The 18,175-nt window shown below is 42.1% G+C and overlaps 3 protein-coding genes across 4 annotated transcripts; 2 read left to right on the plus strand and 1 right to left on the minus strand.

The window, feature by feature from the left end:
* The first annotated feature begins 1,602 nt into the window (after nucleotides 1-1,602).
* zgc:162989 (uncharacterized protein LOC100037351 homolog) lies at nucleotides 1,603-10,509 on the plus strand. The gene is made up of 4 exons (XM_037071333.1): nucleotides 1,603-2,078; nucleotides 8,160-8,240; nucleotides 8,549-8,581; nucleotides 8,722-10,509. The coding sequence occupies exons 1-4, from the start codon at nucleotides 1,899-1,901 to the stop codon at nucleotides 8,788-8,790; spliced, it is 363 nt and encodes a 120-aa protein (XP_036927228.1). The 5' UTR covers nucleotides 1,603-1,898; the 3' UTR covers nucleotides 8,791-10,509.
* zfyve19 (zinc finger, FYVE domain containing 19) lies at nucleotides 9,479-14,004 on the minus strand. Of its 2 annotated transcripts, XM_037071332.1 has the most exons (12): nucleotides 13,793-14,004; nucleotides 13,576-13,697; nucleotides 13,439-13,492; nucleotides 13,187-13,353; nucleotides 12,920-13,062; nucleotides 12,692-12,800; nucleotides 12,374-12,592; nucleotides 12,163-12,239; nucleotides 11,829-11,930; nucleotides 11,571-11,734; nucleotides 11,014-11,133; nucleotides 9,479-10,459 (listed from the first exon to the last, which is right to left on the minus strand). In XM_037071332.1, the coding sequence occupies exons 1-11, from the start codon at nucleotides 13,844-13,846 to the stop codon at nucleotides 11,055-11,057; spliced, it is 1,290 nt and encodes a 429-aa protein (XP_036927227.1). In that variant the 5' UTR covers nucleotides 13,847-14,004; the 3' UTR covers nucleotides 9,479-10,459; nucleotides 11,014-11,054. The 2 variants fall into 2 exon arrangements, with proteins under 2 accessions (XP_036927227.1, XP_036927226.1); XM_037071331.1 differs by having other exon boundaries at nucleotides 9,479-11,133; nucleotides 13,793-14,003.
* A 49-nt stretch (nucleotides 14,005-14,053) lies between these two features.
* bub1bb (BUB1 mitotic checkpoint serine/threonine kinase Bb) lies at nucleotides 14,054-18,047 on the plus strand. Its single transcript, XM_037071330.1, has 9 exons — nucleotides 14,054-14,194; nucleotides 14,750-14,917; nucleotides 15,039-15,098; nucleotides 15,197-15,341; nucleotides 15,431-15,627; nucleotides 15,715-15,878; nucleotides 15,988-16,181; nucleotides 16,269-16,369; nucleotides 17,092-18,047. Exons 2-9 carry the CDS (start codon nucleotides 14,775-14,777, stop codon nucleotides 17,378-17,380), a joined length of 1,293 nt encoding a protein of 430 aa, XP_036927225.1. The 5' UTR covers nucleotides 14,054-14,194; nucleotides 14,750-14,774; the 3' UTR covers nucleotides 17,381-18,047.
* The last annotated feature ends 128 nt before the right edge of the window (nucleotides 18,048-18,175 follow it).

The following is an 18,175-nucleotide window of genomic DNA, read 5'->3' on the forward strand; positions in this document are numbered from 1 at the left end:
ACTTTACAAGCTTTAATCCAGAAGGTGGCAGTATGATCCCACTGACAGCAGAGGAAGTAGCTGCAGGTGAAAGGTATATTGTTATTTTTCTCAAAGCTTTGTAAAACATGAATATTAACTCATTCTGTCACACATACAGTGTGGTCATTAACATGGCCTACTATAATTGACAGGAACCCAGATATCCTCTTTGCAACAGCAGTGATACCAAGGATGATTCATGCGCTGAGTCATCCAATTTCAGTATGTGTTGAGTCATGAGGCCACCCTTTATGTTATCAACAACGTAGAATACAAGGTGAAACAGGAAGTGGTCGCTCTGTCATCCAATTAGATGAATTTGTCAAGGGATTTAAAGTGAATCATTGTTCCGGCCAAATTTAGCCAGAGGATAATTGAACGTGAATTGAAAAAAAAAAGGGAAGAAAAACTCAACAGTTTCCTGTCCTGACAGTCAGATGTTACATCTTCATCCAACAGTGACGCTAAAAGAGCAACAGGTCAAGCTCATTTCCTGCCTCTGCTTTCCCTTCCAGGGTGTCACCTGGCTGGGTCCGAGGTGAGAAGCCCTCACACGGGTCTCCGGTCCAAGTCCCAAGCCGATGGTGCTGAACCGAGTAGCATAAGACGAGATGAATGAATTTGTTTGCCTGGAAAGGTGAGCTGCTGGAGGCACTCAATAATTCAGTGTTTGTAACAGACGGTGCATCAGTGGGTGAACACGCGCAGGAATGGCTGATTGATAGTCCCTGCCAAAACAAAAAACTGAACCCCATTATTCATATCGTAATAGGATCTGTGGAAACTCTGCTGCTCTGTCGTCTCCGTTGTCTCAACTGTAATAATTTGGCGCCGGGAGCTACAACTGTGAATTTCTGACCTTGGGTGATGTGCCAATGTTGACGTTTGGGACCGCAAACATTGACAATTTCGAGACTTTTATTTGACATTTGACTTCTAAGCAGCCCCAAACACTCCTCTCCTGTTCATCCATTATTCACGGGTGCGTAACTGAGGATGCCAATTTGACTTCAAGGCTTATTAAACGTACACCTGATAATGCCTGTTATAAAGGACGAGGCAGCTATCACACTAGAGGAACCCTGGCTCACCTGTCAGGGGAGACCCGGCTATTGTTGGACGTGTTTGTGAACAGAAGGGCCCTAAGCACGTCAAACCCTTTTGACTTTGTCAGCAGATAAATACTTTAGATACTCTTCCTGAGTGAATAATATTAATATGTGTGTTGGAATGCAGATGTTTCCGATGACACAGCCTAAAAAAGAAAAAGAATAAAAGCAAACACTTTTAACATCAATAAGACACACTTGCATATTTTTCAGCCAGAGTAACAGTCCAAACCTTGATTGCTGTGGCTGCCTTCTTAACCTTTCTCCAGTTTTTATCGCTGTAATTGACCTATGCTCTCCCACCTACTATAACATAAAGGGAAGAGAGCAAAAAGCAAACACACACCCCATCAGGTGCGTGCGCACACACACAAACACACAAATGCATGCACAGTCTCACACATGCACGCACGGAGGCATATCTCATTACCATCCTCCTGATAGTGCAGCCAGTGGGTGTTGCAAGAGGAGGAGGGAAGGAGAAGCAAGACAGTAAGCCTCAGAGAGAGAGAGAGAGAGAGAGAGAGAGAGAGAGAGAGAGAGAGACAGAACCAGAGCCGGCGTTACAGAGGGGGAGAGCACGAACACTCAACAAGATAACAGGAGATACGCGTGGGAACAGCAGACCGCAGGAAGAGCAGAGATATAGACAGAGCTGTCACAGCCAGCGGGTCTTTCTGTCTGTGAGTGTGTGTGTGTGTGTGTGTGTGTGAGAGAGAGAGAGAGAGCTCAGTGTGTTTCCACGGTTCTCCTGAGGCCGTGGCAGCCATGGCGTCAGAGCCAAGCACCCAGTCCAGGGTGATGTTCCAGGCGGGGGACAAGACAGAAGAGCCGGCCCACCGCAAGTTGGGCAAGCTGACGGTCAAATACAACCGCAAGGACCTGCAGAGGAGGCTGGATATTGAGGAGTGGATCGACGGGCAGCTGCACCTGCTGTTTGACTGTGAGGTAGGGTAGGGCTGGCTCACACACACAGACACACACACACACACACACTGAGGAAGGAGGAGAGGGGAAGGAGCTGCACTGATCCACTGAAGTGTCTGTGGTGGGCTATCCGTCATGTGTAAGAGATTACAGAGACATTAAAGAGGAGTGGGTGGGAGGGAAGTGCTGGAAGGCTGCACACAAGCCCTGATGTGTCATCAACCCGGCTGCAGTATCAGCTGTTCGACGTGCAACCTGGTGTTCAGAGCCTGTGATAAGATGATCTGATGTCCGATTTTAAAGTCACCGGGAAGTATGTTGCAACATGTGGCTAAATTGACGATTAAGGCATCCAGTTGAGGAGACAGCGTCACGAGACGCAAACAATACTGAGGAGGAACAGGGTCAAAACAATATTCCTGGAACTCTGTGATAAAGTAATAAAGTGCCAGAGAAAGTGATACAAAATGAAACAGTGTTTACGTCCTGCTGTAATGGTGGCACCAGGACTTGCCCGTGGACGTGCCCCGTCTCTATCTTTGCAGACACATTCATGTGGACACGCTCACTTACAGTGTGTGTTACGTAAAAACAAGTGTGCGTAATCAATGGCCTTGTTGCATAGGTGGTAATGTTCAGTGTATGTACAGCGGATCGTGATTAGACAACAGTAAGCTCCCACTCGTTCTCACACAAACACCCTTCATAACTCCACTCCTGTACTGTGGGATACAATCCAATTATGTCAGAGGCTCCATATTGATTTGCTTGGCATTCTCCGAGGGGAAACCATGGCAACAGATGTCTCCTCGCCCACAAGAGGCAGCATGGCACGGTGGAATTGGAGGTGTCTGTTTAGGGAGCATGAGCTTCCTAATGACGAGGCAGATCAGATGACAACACCGCCTCTGTTTCATGGGCGAAAGAGACGGCAGAGACAAATTGTCTCTCATGTGAAACAACTGCACGGGGACCCTTGGCTGCAGACGGCCAGTAGCCACCTCTCTGTCTGGCATCCCCTTACACTGGCAGGGAGCCCTTTGCATACGTACTAATGCTGCAGAACGTGAGCTGGGAACATTTCTGCGCACGGGTAGATAGGAGGGTTAAACCTAGTTGTTTTAAATCTAAAACGCTTCAGTTGTAGTTGATTATGCTATTATTTTCCCCATCACAATGCTTATTTTATGAGCTTTACTCCATTCACATCCCAAGCCTTCTCCCCTGTGGTAATATATGATAATATGCTTGTAAAAAGCCGAGGGTGGAATAAATCACATTAGTGGAAACCAGGACATGTGGATAACAGAAACAGATCCGAAGTCTTTTCTCTGTGTGCTCGTTTGATCTTGTCCCAGAAACATACGATTATTCCGGCACTTTTGTGTTGTGGTTCCAGCATAACTCAATATGAGGATCACTGTGCAGCGCATGCACGGCACAGACCCATACAAGCGGAATGATTGGATCTAGGTATGATTGATGAGATGATTACTAGAGTTGAAGCAAACAGAAGTTCCTCTTCTGCACAATTTCCCCGAGAACAGTCTACGTCCTTCACATATGGAAATGAAGGCTTGTCTTGGGGTTGGGATGGACAGGATATTTGCATTAGCCACTTGTGCAGAATCAGCCGTGACTTGTCCATGTGCACTGGCCAGTGTAATGAATTTTGCATGGGCTCAGGGGAAGGTTACTCTGTTGGTTCTCCGAGTCTTCCGCGTGGAAGCATTTACCATCAGTCCCCTGTGTCACCACCTGAATTATTTAGCCGCATCTCTAATTCATACATTTGCTGCCTCGGTCCGGAGCGGCCACCTTCACTGCAAACTTCACACCTTTTGAGAAATGATAAGCTAAAAAAGAGGTGTGAAAAACAGCTCTCAGTTAGACTTCTTGAGCAGTGGTTAGGCTAATATAGTAACCCAGAAGCCAGATACGTTTTCCCAACATTCACAAGACTTTAAGGACTTTTCAGTGACTGGACTGCAGGACAGAACTAGAAATGTTTTGCCAGTCACACGACTCACTCAGTAAAGTTTATGACGAGCTTGTGACTCGTGACAGGAAAAGGGTAGAGTCTGATAAATAAAACACATGCTGGCATCTTCTCAAAACAGCTGGATTTCCTGGGCATGGTTTCCTTTACATTATAATAGCAAACACTATAGTGTGCGCAGTGGAACCAAACTATGTTGTTTTTTCCAGTATTTTCTCCCTTAACGGGTGATTGAATAACATTATTTAACACTTACTTGTCAGGAATATGAAGAATATTGTGAAACAAAATCCCTTAAAATAATAGTTTTAGCTGGAAAAGAATGCTGATTGGTTCTCCGTTCCAGAGTTAGATGAGAAAATCAACTACTCTCATATCTTTCTTTTCAGTATGCAGCTACATCCAACTGCCGGTTAGCTTAGCTTAGCATAAAGACTGAAAAAAAGGGAAACTCCTAGCATTGCTATATATGAGGTTTACAAATCTGTCCACTACCATCAAACTTTAGCTAACTAAAGCATTTTTTCTTAATGTTTTAGTTTGAATGAACAGAGTCTTAAATAATCTGCAAGGTACAATTACAATTTATGATGTTATATCTTGTTTAATAGGAGTTTCCCCACGTGCAATTGTCATGCTAAGCTAAGCTAAACGGTTGCTGGGTGTAGCACAGTATTTGGTGTTCAGACACGAGAGTTTTCATATTCCAAAATTTCGCAATAATAACAGGCTACACACTGCTAGTTGCCTCATTCCAACCATGATATTAAAGAGGGGTTAAACCGAGCAACCAACCTAATGAAGAAACCGACCCGGCACAAGAATCTAGGTCACTGAAAGACCGAATATAAAATCATTCATCTTTTATGGATTATGAATATCTACAGCAAATTTCTTGTTTCCAAAACTCATACACTGAGCTCAAGGCAGGCCCTCAGGAGAAGTTACATAACAACCAACTGGGCTCAGATCCGTTCGTGAGGGAATGACCATGTTGAGTAAACTTCCTGGTAATGTGTTGGTTTCCATTTAAAATGTGTTATGTATGGACAATAAATAATATAGGACCTGATGGAAGTGATTAAGGTCAACGGCTCACCGCAATCAATACAGCTCTGTTTCTGTGGAGCTTGAATGAGCGAATATTTGGTAACCTGTCCGTATATATTGTGCTGGGCTTTGCTCTTCAAACTCACTGCCCATGAAAATCATTTATTTCAATATACCTTGCAAAGGGCAAGGGCACATTTGGACCTGAGGGGTGCCCTAGATGACATATCGGAGAGGGGTGTGTGTGTGTCCAAAATCATTAGGAGCTATTCACTGGGGCCTGTGGATATCAATACTCCAATTCATGACAGTTTTGCTAGTAGATCAGAAATCTCCCATTGGTTGAAACTGTTGCACTTGGCTGGATCAATGGACGAATCAATTTGTCATCCTCAGGGCAATTTTTAGTAAACTTAATTCATATTTAAAGCATTTCTTGGAAAAATGATAAAAATCAAATGCAACCACTCAAGAAGCGCCACAAGACAGAGAACAACAAGAACTTGTAACAATCAACATAAATAAAACATGTCAAAGAGATGTTAAAATAAAAGTTTAAAAGATCGTGCTGCTGCTCTGGAATGTGAGTCCCAAACCCTAAAAAATAGGTCACGCCATTACACTGCTACAACTTTCCCGTTTCTGAATTATAAATTCTAATCGAGGGCATCACGTCTTGACAAAATCCAGCTGCTATTGAGACTGCATCTGTATCGCCCGTCTAAAACTGCAATCCTCGGAGAGCTACTTTGATATTCATGAATTCCAGCGTTAGTGCCAACATTCATTTTAGCTCCAGTCTGTTGCTTTTAACTTCAAAAAGTGCTGCTGAGACATTTCTGCCCCGAGGCCTCGTTAAAATGCAATTTTCCTCTGACAATGAGGTAACTCTCAACAAGCTGAAAATTGCGACCGCGTCCAATATGAAATACTGAAAAGTTTCGGGAAGGGTCATCGTATTTCTTCACAGTAATTGCTCATATTCCTCTCATTGACATTCAGTGGTGCTCTGCATGGTCACGCAGTCACAGGCAGTGGGGTGTTAAAGCCCATAAAGTATATCCCTGTACATACTCATCACTAATGTAGTACTTATGCAGGTTTCATTTTCACCTTCATCCTTTTACTAACTGAATATGCCATTCTAGATGGCCATTTAAAGTTCTGTGCAATTAATGTGAATGTATTATTAATCCTAATAACGCGAGTAAGTACTTCTAACATCGACATTAATCAATAGAGCCGCGTACAACCACACATTATTTTAGTTCCGTAATGTATGTGCCAAGCGGGAGAGGAAAATACATCTAATTTGACAGCAGATGTAAAGATACATTTTTAGTTAATCAAACTATTGTGTCAGCTGGGAAGCAGTGGATTGCTAACATAAGCCATTTCCTATAGGAAGGTAATGGCTAATTAAATATATTGTTTTATCTGGAAATAAGGCCCGATGTCCCTCCAGATTTTCACTGTCCATCATCTTTTCAGTTGCTGTTAAATTGGCAGGTGGTAAACTGACGACAATTTGACAGGTTCCCTCCCTTTACAGGACATGAAACCTGGAACACCGTCGTATAACATTATCACAGCATTCACCCTGAGTGTGATGTTAGAGGAAGATGGCCACCAGGCGATCATGGATCTATTAAACCTTTTCAAGCCTAAATAATTTTTTACTGCAGATTAAAAATGTGGATGTACTTTGAGTCTAATCATTACATTTATTTTTTATTTTTTTTCATTCTCTGGCAACAGAAGAACCCCATGGGGTACAAATACCCCTGGTTGGTAATCACTGGCCCAACCATTTGACACACAATACACAAACCAAAAAAAAAAAAACACAGAACAACCACCCACAGCCGAGCTGGTAAAGCCCACACAGCACAGAGCAATGTTCATCATGTGTCCTGCAGACATCAGCAAAATCACGCGGGGGTCCAAACTGGCAGCGTGTATCAATTAGAGCAGGCACAGGGGACTCTGGAGGAGGGCCCATCTATTCCGCCACTCAGCACTTCCACATTGATTAGCTCTCTCCTCGTCCAGAAAGCAGTGCGAGCCCCATCCTCAGCAGCCGTGAAAACTCCCCAGCCGGAAAATATTCCTCTTAAAAAGAGGCCCCACTTGTCAGATATGAGTGTACACCTGCTGACTCCAGATATCTCCGTGTCCAGGACTCATCCACTGAGCAGCACTGTTCATTCCCTCTGGCAATGGAGCTAAACGATGGATGGGAGCTTGTGATACGAACTGATTACTTTTCTATATTTGCTTTTCATGGGTGGAGACTCTGTACTTTTTTTTTTTTTTTTTTTTAACAATCTTTACATGAGGTTGGCACTGATCTTCCAAAGTGCTGCCAGCAACTGTTTTTTTTCTAAGATTTTAGAAAGGCGGTTTGTGGGGACCACCAGTTTGTATCAGATACACACAGTGTGTGACGACATAGCCGTGAAAAGTATATTCTTTAGAAAACATTTCAACTGGAAATAACCTCCCAGCAATGGCTCAGCTAAATGCTAGCCGAGTAAACCATGCATGAAAATGTGATGATGGCATGTGGCAAGTGTGGCCTCCTGGAGCCCTGCTGCCTTCACGCCTCAGCACCCTCGTGTTCAGCGCATCGTCAATCACATCATTGTTATGAGACATTATTAAGGAAGAGAAAATGTGTTGATTCGTAACTTAACAAATTCAGCAAACACTATTAACTCAGGTGACTGACTACAAATAAAAAAAGTACAGTGTCAACTCTTTAAATCTCTACAGACCAACAGCTTATACACCATAGTGCGAGGATTTCATTTCTGAAACCCCTGCCATGTTGCATCACATCCTGGATCACAGCTTTACACCCCTTCTTTCCTGAATGACTCGGCTCAGGCGCGTGGACAGCCTTACCGCTGTGTGAGCGAGAGAATGGCAAGAAGCCCACATGAAACAAGAGCGTCTGTAGCACGAGCAGAAATAAAATAAAGTGTGGGCAATATAGTAATAAAGGAATATCAACCAAGGGCTCTAACTTTTGTGTGTTGCTGTTTTTACAGGAAGAAGAGATTCCAGAGTTAGAGATTGACATAGATGAGCTCCTGGAGCTGACAGACGAGGGGCAGAGATCACGTCTGCAGGTAAGATTGAGCAACTCAAGGACATTTACATTTTCTAGCCATTATTCACCTTGCCTTTCTTGTTATTTATATATTCAGTAATGTATTGGCACCTAAAACAAGAGTTCTTCAAACAAAGGTCAACCTGAGCATTTGAACCTTTTAACACCTTGCTGCACCTTTGTGCAAACCTAACTATTTGCAATGCGTTGTAATAATGGCTTAACAAGCAGTTGACCCTCGCTGGAATCCAGTGTTGCAATGTTTGCAGAGAAAAAGAAATGTCCAATGTGGGTAGTGAGTCTTCCTGTGTTTGCAATCCCTGTTAGGAGTTGTTGCAGGAATGCGGAAAGCCAAAAGAGGTGAGAAAAAAAAAAATCTACTCAGATGAAACTATACACAAGCAATATTTAACAGAGGAATGAATTTCACTTCTTCACATTACTGATGTCTTGTCTAGTCTGTAAAACAAAAAATCTAATTTCTCTATCTCCCCCCACAGGATTTTATCAACGGGCTGCTGTACAGGATAAAGGGTCTACGCAAGATGTCAGGTCCCTTGAAGAAATAATTCTAGGTCAAATAAAGAATTGAGACAATACGGAGCCTCTTATCCTCCCATGCGTTAACTGTTTGGATGCCTTTATGTGCGGTTCACGTGTCTGTGGGACTCTTTCCCTTCCAGGGTCAGCATTTTTTTTATTTTCACCATTTCCCTTTAATTTTTGGACTGCTGTAACATTTTGTTTCCCATAAACATACCAATAATAAGGCACATGTGATAAACGTTCTATTGTCTATTACTCAGATGGACGTGCAAGACTGTACATTTTCGGTTGCCTATTTATGTACATAAATATTTTTGTTCTGATAACAGTGTTGTATGTCAAAATAAAATTGATCATTTTCAAGACAAGGCTGTGGATGAATTCTAAAAACCTGCAACCATCGGTATTGTTAATTGTCGACTAATCTGTACATTATTTTTCTGGTTGATCGCTTGTTAGGTCTATAAAATATCAGAAACTGTTGAAAAAAGATTCTCCCAAAGCCCGAGATGACATCTTCATTTATCAACCCAAAAATATTCAGTTTATGATTTCAGAGGAGTAAAGAACCAGACAATATTCACATTTGAGAAGCTGGAATCAGATATTTAAAAAAAAATACTCAATTCGATTAATGGACTATCAAAAAATGAATGCAATCTTTGCAGCTCTAGTCTCACTCTTGACAATGGGACTGACAAACAGCAAAGGTATCATCAGGTATCATTTATTCCACACATACAAATAAATATTGACATGTCCATTACACCCATCAACTTAAAATACCACGTAAACGATCCTACTATGACCAGCCCATTATTACTGCGCTAACACACTTATTTTCTTTTACAGACTGCTTATGTGCTACTGTCCAGAGACAAATACAAAACTCTACTGTAGCTCGGCTGTCGTCACGTCCTTCCCAGAACTCAAGCTTTTGTTTTACACCGTAAATATTTCAACAGAGTGATGGAAACAAAGGAGACGATGACATGTCGGGTCTAGGAGTAAACACAGTGGCAGGAAGGTCCATTAAGTATGCATCCATTATCCTCCATCCATTTCCTGTCTGTGGCGTACGTCTGACATGGCCAGAAAAGGCAAACACAGTAACCATCCATACGAACCTTAATGGAGCAAGCCCCCAGAGGAGAGTGTAATTATGGTTTCTCCTCAGTTAGCCTGACATTAATGCACACTGATGAAACTGCACTCTGGCCTTCTCCCTGTCATACACAGAGGGTCTTTCGGCTAAGGGCTCCATTATAGTAATTTGCTCTGTTCGCTCCCCCCTCTTTCCACTCTTACAGTACATCTCTGACACTACCCTGTCCATACCATCCTGACATGGCCTGCCAGCCAGGGAAATGTTTGTCAAGTGATTAAAAACAAGGCTTCAGTGTATTTTTAATCAACTAAAAAACGAATGCAGTGCTGCCTAAAATATGTGACACGGCGCCTCGCGCATTTCGCATCCGTTATAATGAAATTACACACAAGGACAAGAAAGGCAATACTCATGTCAGACTCGCAGCCAAACATAGATTACAAGAGCAACTGCAGTGCCTGCCAAAAGAAAACAAAGCCCTCAGTAATCCTTTTATACTGACTCCTCTGTGCTTCTTCAGTCCAGAGCTGACAGCAGTCTGGGATTGTACATCATCCCAGATGAGCTCGTGATGCGTCTGCTTTCTGTATATGTCGTGAAAATTAGAAGGGCATAAAAAAAAAAAAAAAAAAAAGAATCAAATGGTGACAAGAGCAAAGTGCATCTAAGATGAGCCTTTGTTGCCTCTGGGAAGTAGAACAAGTGACATAATAAAAAGGCTTCAAGCGTCTTATGTAGTTGGACAGCTTAAAACTTTCCTGTGTACAGAAGCTGAGCAGTTTTGCTACAACACCAACACTTTCTACCAGCCTCTATTTTTGTACATTACAGAAAAAATAGGCTCCATTGTTCATATTTTACAGATCTTATTTATCGTTAGTCTATTTCTAGTCTTTGCATTGCCATAAATTAATTGCATACCCATTGTTTTTGATTTGTTGAGTTCATCTGTTAGTAATTACAGAAAGCAGATGCTGCTCTTCCTGCGGTCTACACTTTAGTTTGGATAGATAAGATAAACTGGGGTTAAAGTCTGGCTTGCATTGGATAATAGGTAGCGTTTTCTTCTGAGACACTGTTTCTTTTACAATAATAGGTCACTTAAGTCAAAAGCACAAGTCTAACTGTAATGACTGACCAGAGCCTGACGAGGCAAACAGCTACAGCACAGTCTCACTATCATGTCTTCCTCTTCTTCTTTGGTGCCGTGTAGTTACTGGTGCGATGCTCCTTCCTGTCGTATTCATCATGGCCTTCCCTGGGGAGATGAGAGAGCAAATTGATAATTCATCACACTAAATACTTTATATGCATGCTGCTTAACAGTATGTCAGCAGCCTGCCTACAATCTATCTGGGTCATGGTATACATTCCAAATCATCTTTCTTGGGCATCAGAGCAAAGATTTTCATGAAAGGTCCACTATGAGACAAAAAACAGAATCACTGTTGCACTTTGTAAGATTAATACACAGCAAGGGACAAATCAGAGGGAAAATCTTAATGAATGAGCAGAGAATCATAAACAATGCAGATACTTTCATACGAGACACAAGGGGTCAATGGATGATCTGATGACAATAAAAACAATGTGGATCAATTGAACATGTGTAGGGAAAATGGAAATAGCTCCAGAAACTTGGAGGTTCATGTCTGTCTTTCCTTGAAAATGTCACCCATCTGTATGTTATGCTACCTGAAGCAGCGGTTGCAGTATAGGTCTCCATCACAAGTGTGACAGCGAAGAGTGGCGTCTGCATTACAGATGCAGCACCACGGGAGCTCTTCCTCATCACTGTCTGATGGTGGATGTGCAACAGCAGCTGGTGAAATCCTACTCTTGGGTACTTGAGCCTGGGTCTTTAAAATGGATCAGATAAAAAGAGGTTAAATGTTATTCTCTTTAATAGCCTTTAAAGATGTATGATTTTGTATTTAGGCTGATTTTAATTACCGGTTTCTTGGAAGTTTTTTTCTTTTCGGTGTTCTTTGGTCCGCTCTGTTCTAACGGTATGTTGTAGCCACTGGCTTCATCCAGTGCAGCCTCTTCAGAGAGCTGAACAAAAACAGAATGAAATCAGAAAAGCAGGAATTTCAGAACATCTCCTCCAATTCACAGCACAAATTATTAAAATGGCAAAATAGCAGCCCCTTGTGGCCTGCTGAACTGGTCCAGGTTGCTTTGCTATCATCTTTAAGAGAGTGATACGCAGTCAGTAGAAATGAGTTTACCAAGTAAGATTTACTATAATCTAAATTAAACTATGAACTTGCATTAAGTCCCAGACCTGTTTTAATACTCTCATCACAGCTTCTTCTTCAGTCTCCTCATCACTGTCAGGATGCTGGAAGTCCTCCATAGTAACTAAAAATGACATAACAAAAACAACATTGACTTCTGCCACGGTTAGAGCTATTTTCTGATATTCTGATGAGAAAGTGAGGATACAAGACAAAGTTAAGGAGGATGTACACTAAGATCTTTGTGTGTGAGGGTACCTTTGTCTGGGTCCTGCCCCTTCAGCTGAGCCAGCCTCTTGGCCATGTCGAGGACCTGATCCTGGGAATGGTGTTCCTTCCTCAGCTCCTCCATGGCTTCCTCCAGCAGACGGGCCTTCTCAACCTCCAGCTGCTTGACCTCGTCCTGGTTCTCATCCAAATTCTCATCCAATGTGCCACCCTCCCCCTTGTTGAGATCATTCATACGGCTGTCTACACCTGCAGAGGTGTTCATAGTTTGGCGCAGATTTTAGTGTCAGAATGCAGTCATAACATATCATTATGTGTTTCACTATAACATGATGAGTAACATCTTACTGCATTCAGGATTTGATTGCTGGTCATCTATGGCAACTTCATCTGCCATCTGAGTAATCAGATCATTGGCTTGTTCCGTCTGGGTCCTGTTATCTGGAGGCCGATGCACCTGCACAGATGAGCACACAAGTACACTGGTAAGCAATCATGGCAAAGTATTTAGCATACAGTTACATCTGAATGTAAGGACCAAATTGCCACAAACAAGGAGGAGGAGGCTTAGCTCACAGGTGGAGGAGCTTGGGATGGTGGAGGCACACCACGAAGAACTGCCAGACGGTCCTCCATCTCCCTCGCAGAAGGCACTGGCTGGCTGGGAGCTTTCAGAGCAGCAAGGCGAGACTCAAGCTCTTTCTCAGAAGGGACAGACTCTAAAGATAAAGGGGGAGGAGATATTGTAATGGCTTTTGTTTAGAGAAAAGATATTGTTATTGTATTTTTCAGCTTAAATCAAAATGGCAGCTGCTCAAAAAACAAAACAAAAAAAATACTAACTTGGCATAGAGTCCTCCTTCAGCTTTTGAAGTCTTTCAGCAATAGCCTGATCTTCTTTACTCAGGCCTCTGGTTGGTGCATGGCCTGCTTTGCTGTTCCTATTGCTTCCATGTGCCAGAGACTGTGTCGTCTGCCCCTGCTGTTTAGCCTCAAATGCAGCAACCCGTCTATGAAGGAAACATGAACTTTAGACGCCATGATACTGCTGTGCTGACAAAGCGTCAGTTTTTTCAGAATTTGTCATACACTGACTTTTTGTAATTTTCAGGAGGAGACCATTTTCCAGTGTCATTGGAAGATCCCCCACTAAAAAAGAAAGATAAGCAAGAAACCTTATTAATACTTATTAATGGCCATATTGTTATCCATTATCACGGTGTGACCTTTACCTTGTCAGATTACCATGGCACTGTTTGCAGACTTTCTGCTGGGTGTTGCCACAGCGAGGCACCACTGCACTGAAAGTCAAGCAGCTGGAGCAGAAGGCGCGGCCGCAGCTCTTACAGCCCAGCTGTGGACACATTTCAACATAAACTGCACCGTTAATTTACCTTCAACGTTTAATATGTATAGCTATGTGTCTGATATAAGCCAGAAAGGTCTTACCTCCTTCTTGAAGAGACTGAACTTTGATGCACAAGAATAACAACGGTTGTCCATGTCGACACGTGTAGAACGACATGAGACAGGCGATTATAATCGGCTAATATTACTGTAGTGGGCAATTATCTTTAAAAAAAACATATAAAACGAGTCTGCTAAGATTATTCTGGAAGCTAGCTTCCTATTCCAACCTTTCAACGTTGCTTTAATCAAAACAGGAACCACAGCGGAAGTAGTGCTGTGGCGTCAATTTACATCTTCCGGTTTCTGGTTCCTCCAATCAGCTTTCTCCAAATTCTCTCGCGGTCCTTGTTCAAAACACAGTAACCGACTCCTGAGCAGCGTCGTTGTAGCAACGTTGTAGCTTTAATCATCAGGAAAGGGGACGTAGGAGGCTTGAAAGCGGTATGAAAAAACACTATTTGGCAGATTGGCAGTTTTGTTTTCATCTGTGACTTGCAAAGTCTGCTAATATTGCGAACAACGACAAAAACTGTCGCACTAAAGCTAATGTTAGCTAGCTAGTGTGTTAGCTCCCCACGTCATGCACTCGTTAACGTTAGAGAGAAAAAAACCACACTGGAAATATCTCAGTTGTCCGTCAGAATAGAGTAAGATGAGACGCCTAACAAATACGATGATGATGTTTTGAGGTGTCTTGTTTTGTCTGACCAACATTGTTATTTAAATATATTTTGCACTTATGCAAAACAGAAAAAAAAATCCAAATCTTCATGTTGGAGAAGCTGAAACCCCAGAATGTTTCAGATGTTTTCTTCATAAATAGCTTAAAAGATAAATCCATTATCCTAATCAGAAGTTAGGGGACATGAGCCTTTTATGTGAATTCTATTGAGCATAAAGATCACCAGTGTGGAGTGCAAGAAGAGATGATGGTGATGACTTGAATTACCTAAAAATGACTGATGCATTTGTGTCTGTGTGTCCTCTGGTCCGTAGGCATCTTGCTGTTTAAAATTCCAGAATGGCAGAGGGAGGAGATGTGGAATGGGAGCTAAGCAAAGAAAACATCCAGCCACTGCGGCGTGGCAGAGCCATATCAGCCTTACATCAGGCGCTCAGTCAACAACAGGATGGAGTCAGCTCTGCCATCAACCAGCAGAGACAGTATGGATGATCTTTTTACCATTGCACTTCCCACAGGATAGTGTGACAGCAGTTTCTGTTCAACACTTTTTACCAGCAGTAGATGATGGAGGTTTCTTGTTTGTTTCTTTTGTTTTTCCAGGGCGTTTGAATCTGAAGTGCGAATGTATGAAGGAGATGATCCACTTGATGTCTGGGACCGGTAAATCAAATATGTGAACAGTAACATATGTTCATATGTGCCATTGTGCAATCAAAGGAACGTAATGTTTATTCCTCACTTAATTCTGTCTTTTACAGCTATATTAAGTGGACAGAGCAAACCTTCCCCCAGGGAGGAAAGGAGAGCAATCTCGGCACACTGCTGGAACAGGTTGTGACGAGATTCACAGACGAAAAGAAATATCACAACGACCCTCGCTATGTTGACCTCTGGATCAAATTTGTACGTTTAATATTTGACCTCTGACTGTTTGTGCTCCTTTGATAACTGATTCAGCATTATTAACTTTGACCATGCCTGTGTGTCATTAGGCAGAGAACTGCACCGAGCCCTTGGACATTTACAGGTACATGCAAGCGCAGGGAATCGGAGTGACACAGGCATCCCTCTACATCGCTTGGTCTGAGGAATATGAGAATCAGGGAAACTGTCGCAAAGCAGACCTGGTCTACCAGGAAGGATTCAAGAAGTGTGCCGAACCGCATGATAAGCTCCAACAGTTTCACAAGTATGGATTCTGTCAGCTAAGTGTCAGATATAGTTTGAAAATGCAAAATATCGGCATGGTCACAATTTTCTGGATCGTTGTTTTTAGGGCTTTGCAGGCACGAGTGTCCCGACAGGTGATGATGAATGTGGAAGAGGATGACAGCGACAATGAACCTAAACAACTCGAGAGAGTTTCTCTTGCCGACCTCAAACATAGAGGGAAGAAAAAGGCTATTGCCCCAGTCAACAGAACTGGGCATGCAATTAGAAGTAAGCACACAAAGCTGATATTACTGTTGCTCCAGCTCATAATGAATTGTAGCATTATCTTTTTTAAAAAAGTTGTTTAATTTTGTTTTTTAATGGCTTTTGTGAACAGGTATTTCTGGAGGCTTACTGTCACATGGTGCCCCCGTCCTTGGCAATGCTTCAAATAGTCGGTTAGTGATTTTTGATGAGACCAAGACACAAAGTGCCGGCCCTTCGGAGCCCAAGTTGGAGTCCTGGGTGGCCCCTCCTACCTCAAAGGCAAAGGAGAATGAGCAGAGGCCTGAAAGATGGTGTGATGTCAAGGTATGAGGTGCTGTGTTATTAGATTTTAAATGTGTGGAATGTAACCCAGTGATATGAATTGATTTTGTGTATGCGTTTGTACCACAGCTGCCCCAGAAGTCTAAATATGGACGTACTATTATGGCCCCACCACCTCCCAAACCCACCTTCCAACCATTTGTGGAGGAGACAGACCAGCCTCCAACAATGTGAGTTAACCACAAGAATCTTGTTTTTATCAGCAGCTTTGAGTAACTGTATTTATTTGCAGAACATTTACTTTACTCATCAGACATTCAAGCAACATGTTTCTGAAGTTAGATAATGAAATAAAGAGGTTCCTGTAACTGTGATCCTGCTTTTCTCATCGCAAGTATTTTTGATTCTGTCTCTGTGAGACGAAAGATGACAAAGATGAAACAATGATTTTTTTTTTTTTGAATGCTGTTATGTACCACCAGGTTACAGAGAAGCTTCTCTCCTCAAGCTCTGAACCCCCTGAATACTCTGTTATAAAACATAGTTTAATTTTGATTTTATCACCCACCTGACCCAGATAAGTTGGAATCACACCCAACAGGCATGAAGATTAACTATTTTAATTGCAGAGAAAAAGTCAGTCATCTCACTGATGGTCTCGTTTGCTTTTGTAGGTCATATAGAGTCATCACAATTCAGTTGGAAGTGTTTCATAACCAGTTAAAATTTCCTTGATGTATGTTAAAATAAAAACTTGGGGGGATGTTCAGACAAAACAGTCTATACCACATTGTGTGTTGTGGTCATTTGGGAGTCATCACTAGTTTATTACTTTAATAATAACAAAAACAAATGTAAGTGTTAACCATATTCATAAATGTCTAAGTTATAAGACTTTACAGGCTATGTCAGTAACATTTCTCTGATGGCATCTCCCATATCTCATCCTCAGGACTCCATGTAAGATCAATCCGGCGGTGAACACAGTTTTATCGTCTCGTAAGCCCTGCAGAGAGGAAACCCCTCTAAAGAGACTACAGGAGCACCATCAGCAACAGCAGAAGGCAGAATCAGGAAAACCTCAAGAGCAGAGCATGTACTGTAAAGAGCTGCTGCTCAGCGGCGCCACCGAGTTCTGCTTTGAGGAAGTGCGGGCTGAACGCTACTTCAAAAAGATGGCACAGGAATCATTGGAAGTCAGAGGTCAAACAGATAAAGCTAGTGCCAATGCTTCAAACTGATACATCTAAGAAGACTGAAGATTTGATATTGCTTTTTTTATGGAGTTTTACTTTCATTTAGACAGAACTTTACATGCAAGTATCATGTCATTACTTTTATGTATTGTGTGTTATCCTGCTATAAACGTGTTTGTTTATTGAGATTCAGTTACTCAGAAAGGTAAAGAATACAAACGGGTTCATAAAATCACTTTGAACTGAAGACTTGTTATTTTAGTTCTGTTGGACTGGATAAAATACAAAAAACTCTTTCTGGTACAAAATTTGACAAACTAGGCCCAACGTGGAATAACGTCTACACAATTTCAACTAAACTTTAGTAATTTAAGTAAAATAAGTGTCATAGTCTTATCTAAAACGCTACTGGATTGTACCTGTCATGTGTCCACTGTTTGTAAATACTAAACATGCTTTTCTACCACAGCACAAGTCTGATTTCACTATTTTTTTCCCCCCATTTTTCTTAACTGTATTGTTCTTAAGAACAACGTTTTTTATGTTTGTGCTGCTTTTTTATTCAGTTGTAAAACAGGTATTTTAGTACAATCCAGCACAGCTGAACGATGGCCTCAGTGAGGAGATTTAACAGGGTTTCATCTCTCAGTCTGAGTGAAATGTCCCTTCTAGGCCATGTGTCACTGGTGTTCAATAAACTTGTTAAAACGTCTGGCGGATGAATAGTGGAATTGTGTGTGTGTGTGTGTGTGTGTGTTTTAGGCTGAGGGAGATTCTAGTAATGCACTGTCAGCAGGGGGCATGCAAGGGGAAAGTATGGTAATGATATTTGTATTACTA

This window comes from Acanthopagrus latus, chromosome 16, assembly GCF_904848185.1.
Source record: "Acanthopagrus latus isolate v.2019 chromosome 16, fAcaLat1.1, whole genome shotgun sequence".
In the NCBI taxonomy this organism is placed as follows: domain Eukaryota; kingdom Metazoa; phylum Chordata; class Actinopteri; order Spariformes; family Sparidae; genus Acanthopagrus; species Acanthopagrus latus.

Coding starts and splice junctions, on each gene's coding strand:
- bub1bb (XM_037071330.1), top strand. CDS start 14,775: ATGGCAGAGGGAGGAGATGTGGAATGGGAGCTAAGCAAAGAAAACATC. Junction 15,879..15,987: donor AACTGGGCATGCAATTAGAA/GTAAGCACACAA, acceptor TTTTGTGAACAG/GTATTTCTGGAGGCTTACTG. Junction 16,370..17,091: donor ACAGACCAGCCTCCAACAAT/GTGAGTTAACCA, acceptor TCTCATCCTCAG/GACTCCATGTAAGATCAATC.
- zfyve19 (XM_037071332.1), bottom strand. CDS start 13,846: ATGGACAACCGTTGTTATTCTTGTGCATCAAAGTTCAGTCTCTTCAAG. Junction 13,698..13,792: donor TCAGTCTCTTCAAGAAGGAG/GTAAGACCTTTC, acceptor ATGTGTCCACAG/CTGGGCTGTAAGAGCTGCGG. Junction 12,801..12,919: donor CATCCCAAGCTCCTCCACCT/GTGAGCTAAGCC, acceptor TCATCTGTGCAG/GTGCATCGGCCTCCAGATAA.
- zgc:162989 (XM_037071333.1), top strand. CDS start 1,899: ATGGCGTCAGAGCCAAGCACCCAGTCCAGGGTGATGTTCCAGGCGGGG. Junction 2,079..8,159: donor ACCTGCTGTTTGACTGTGAG/GTAGGGTAGGGC, acceptor CTGTTTTTACAG/GAAGAAGAGATTCCAGAGTT. Junction 8,582..8,721: donor AATGCGGAAAGCCAAAAGAG/GTGAGAAAAAAA, acceptor CTCCCCCCACAG/GATTTTATCAACGGGCTGCT.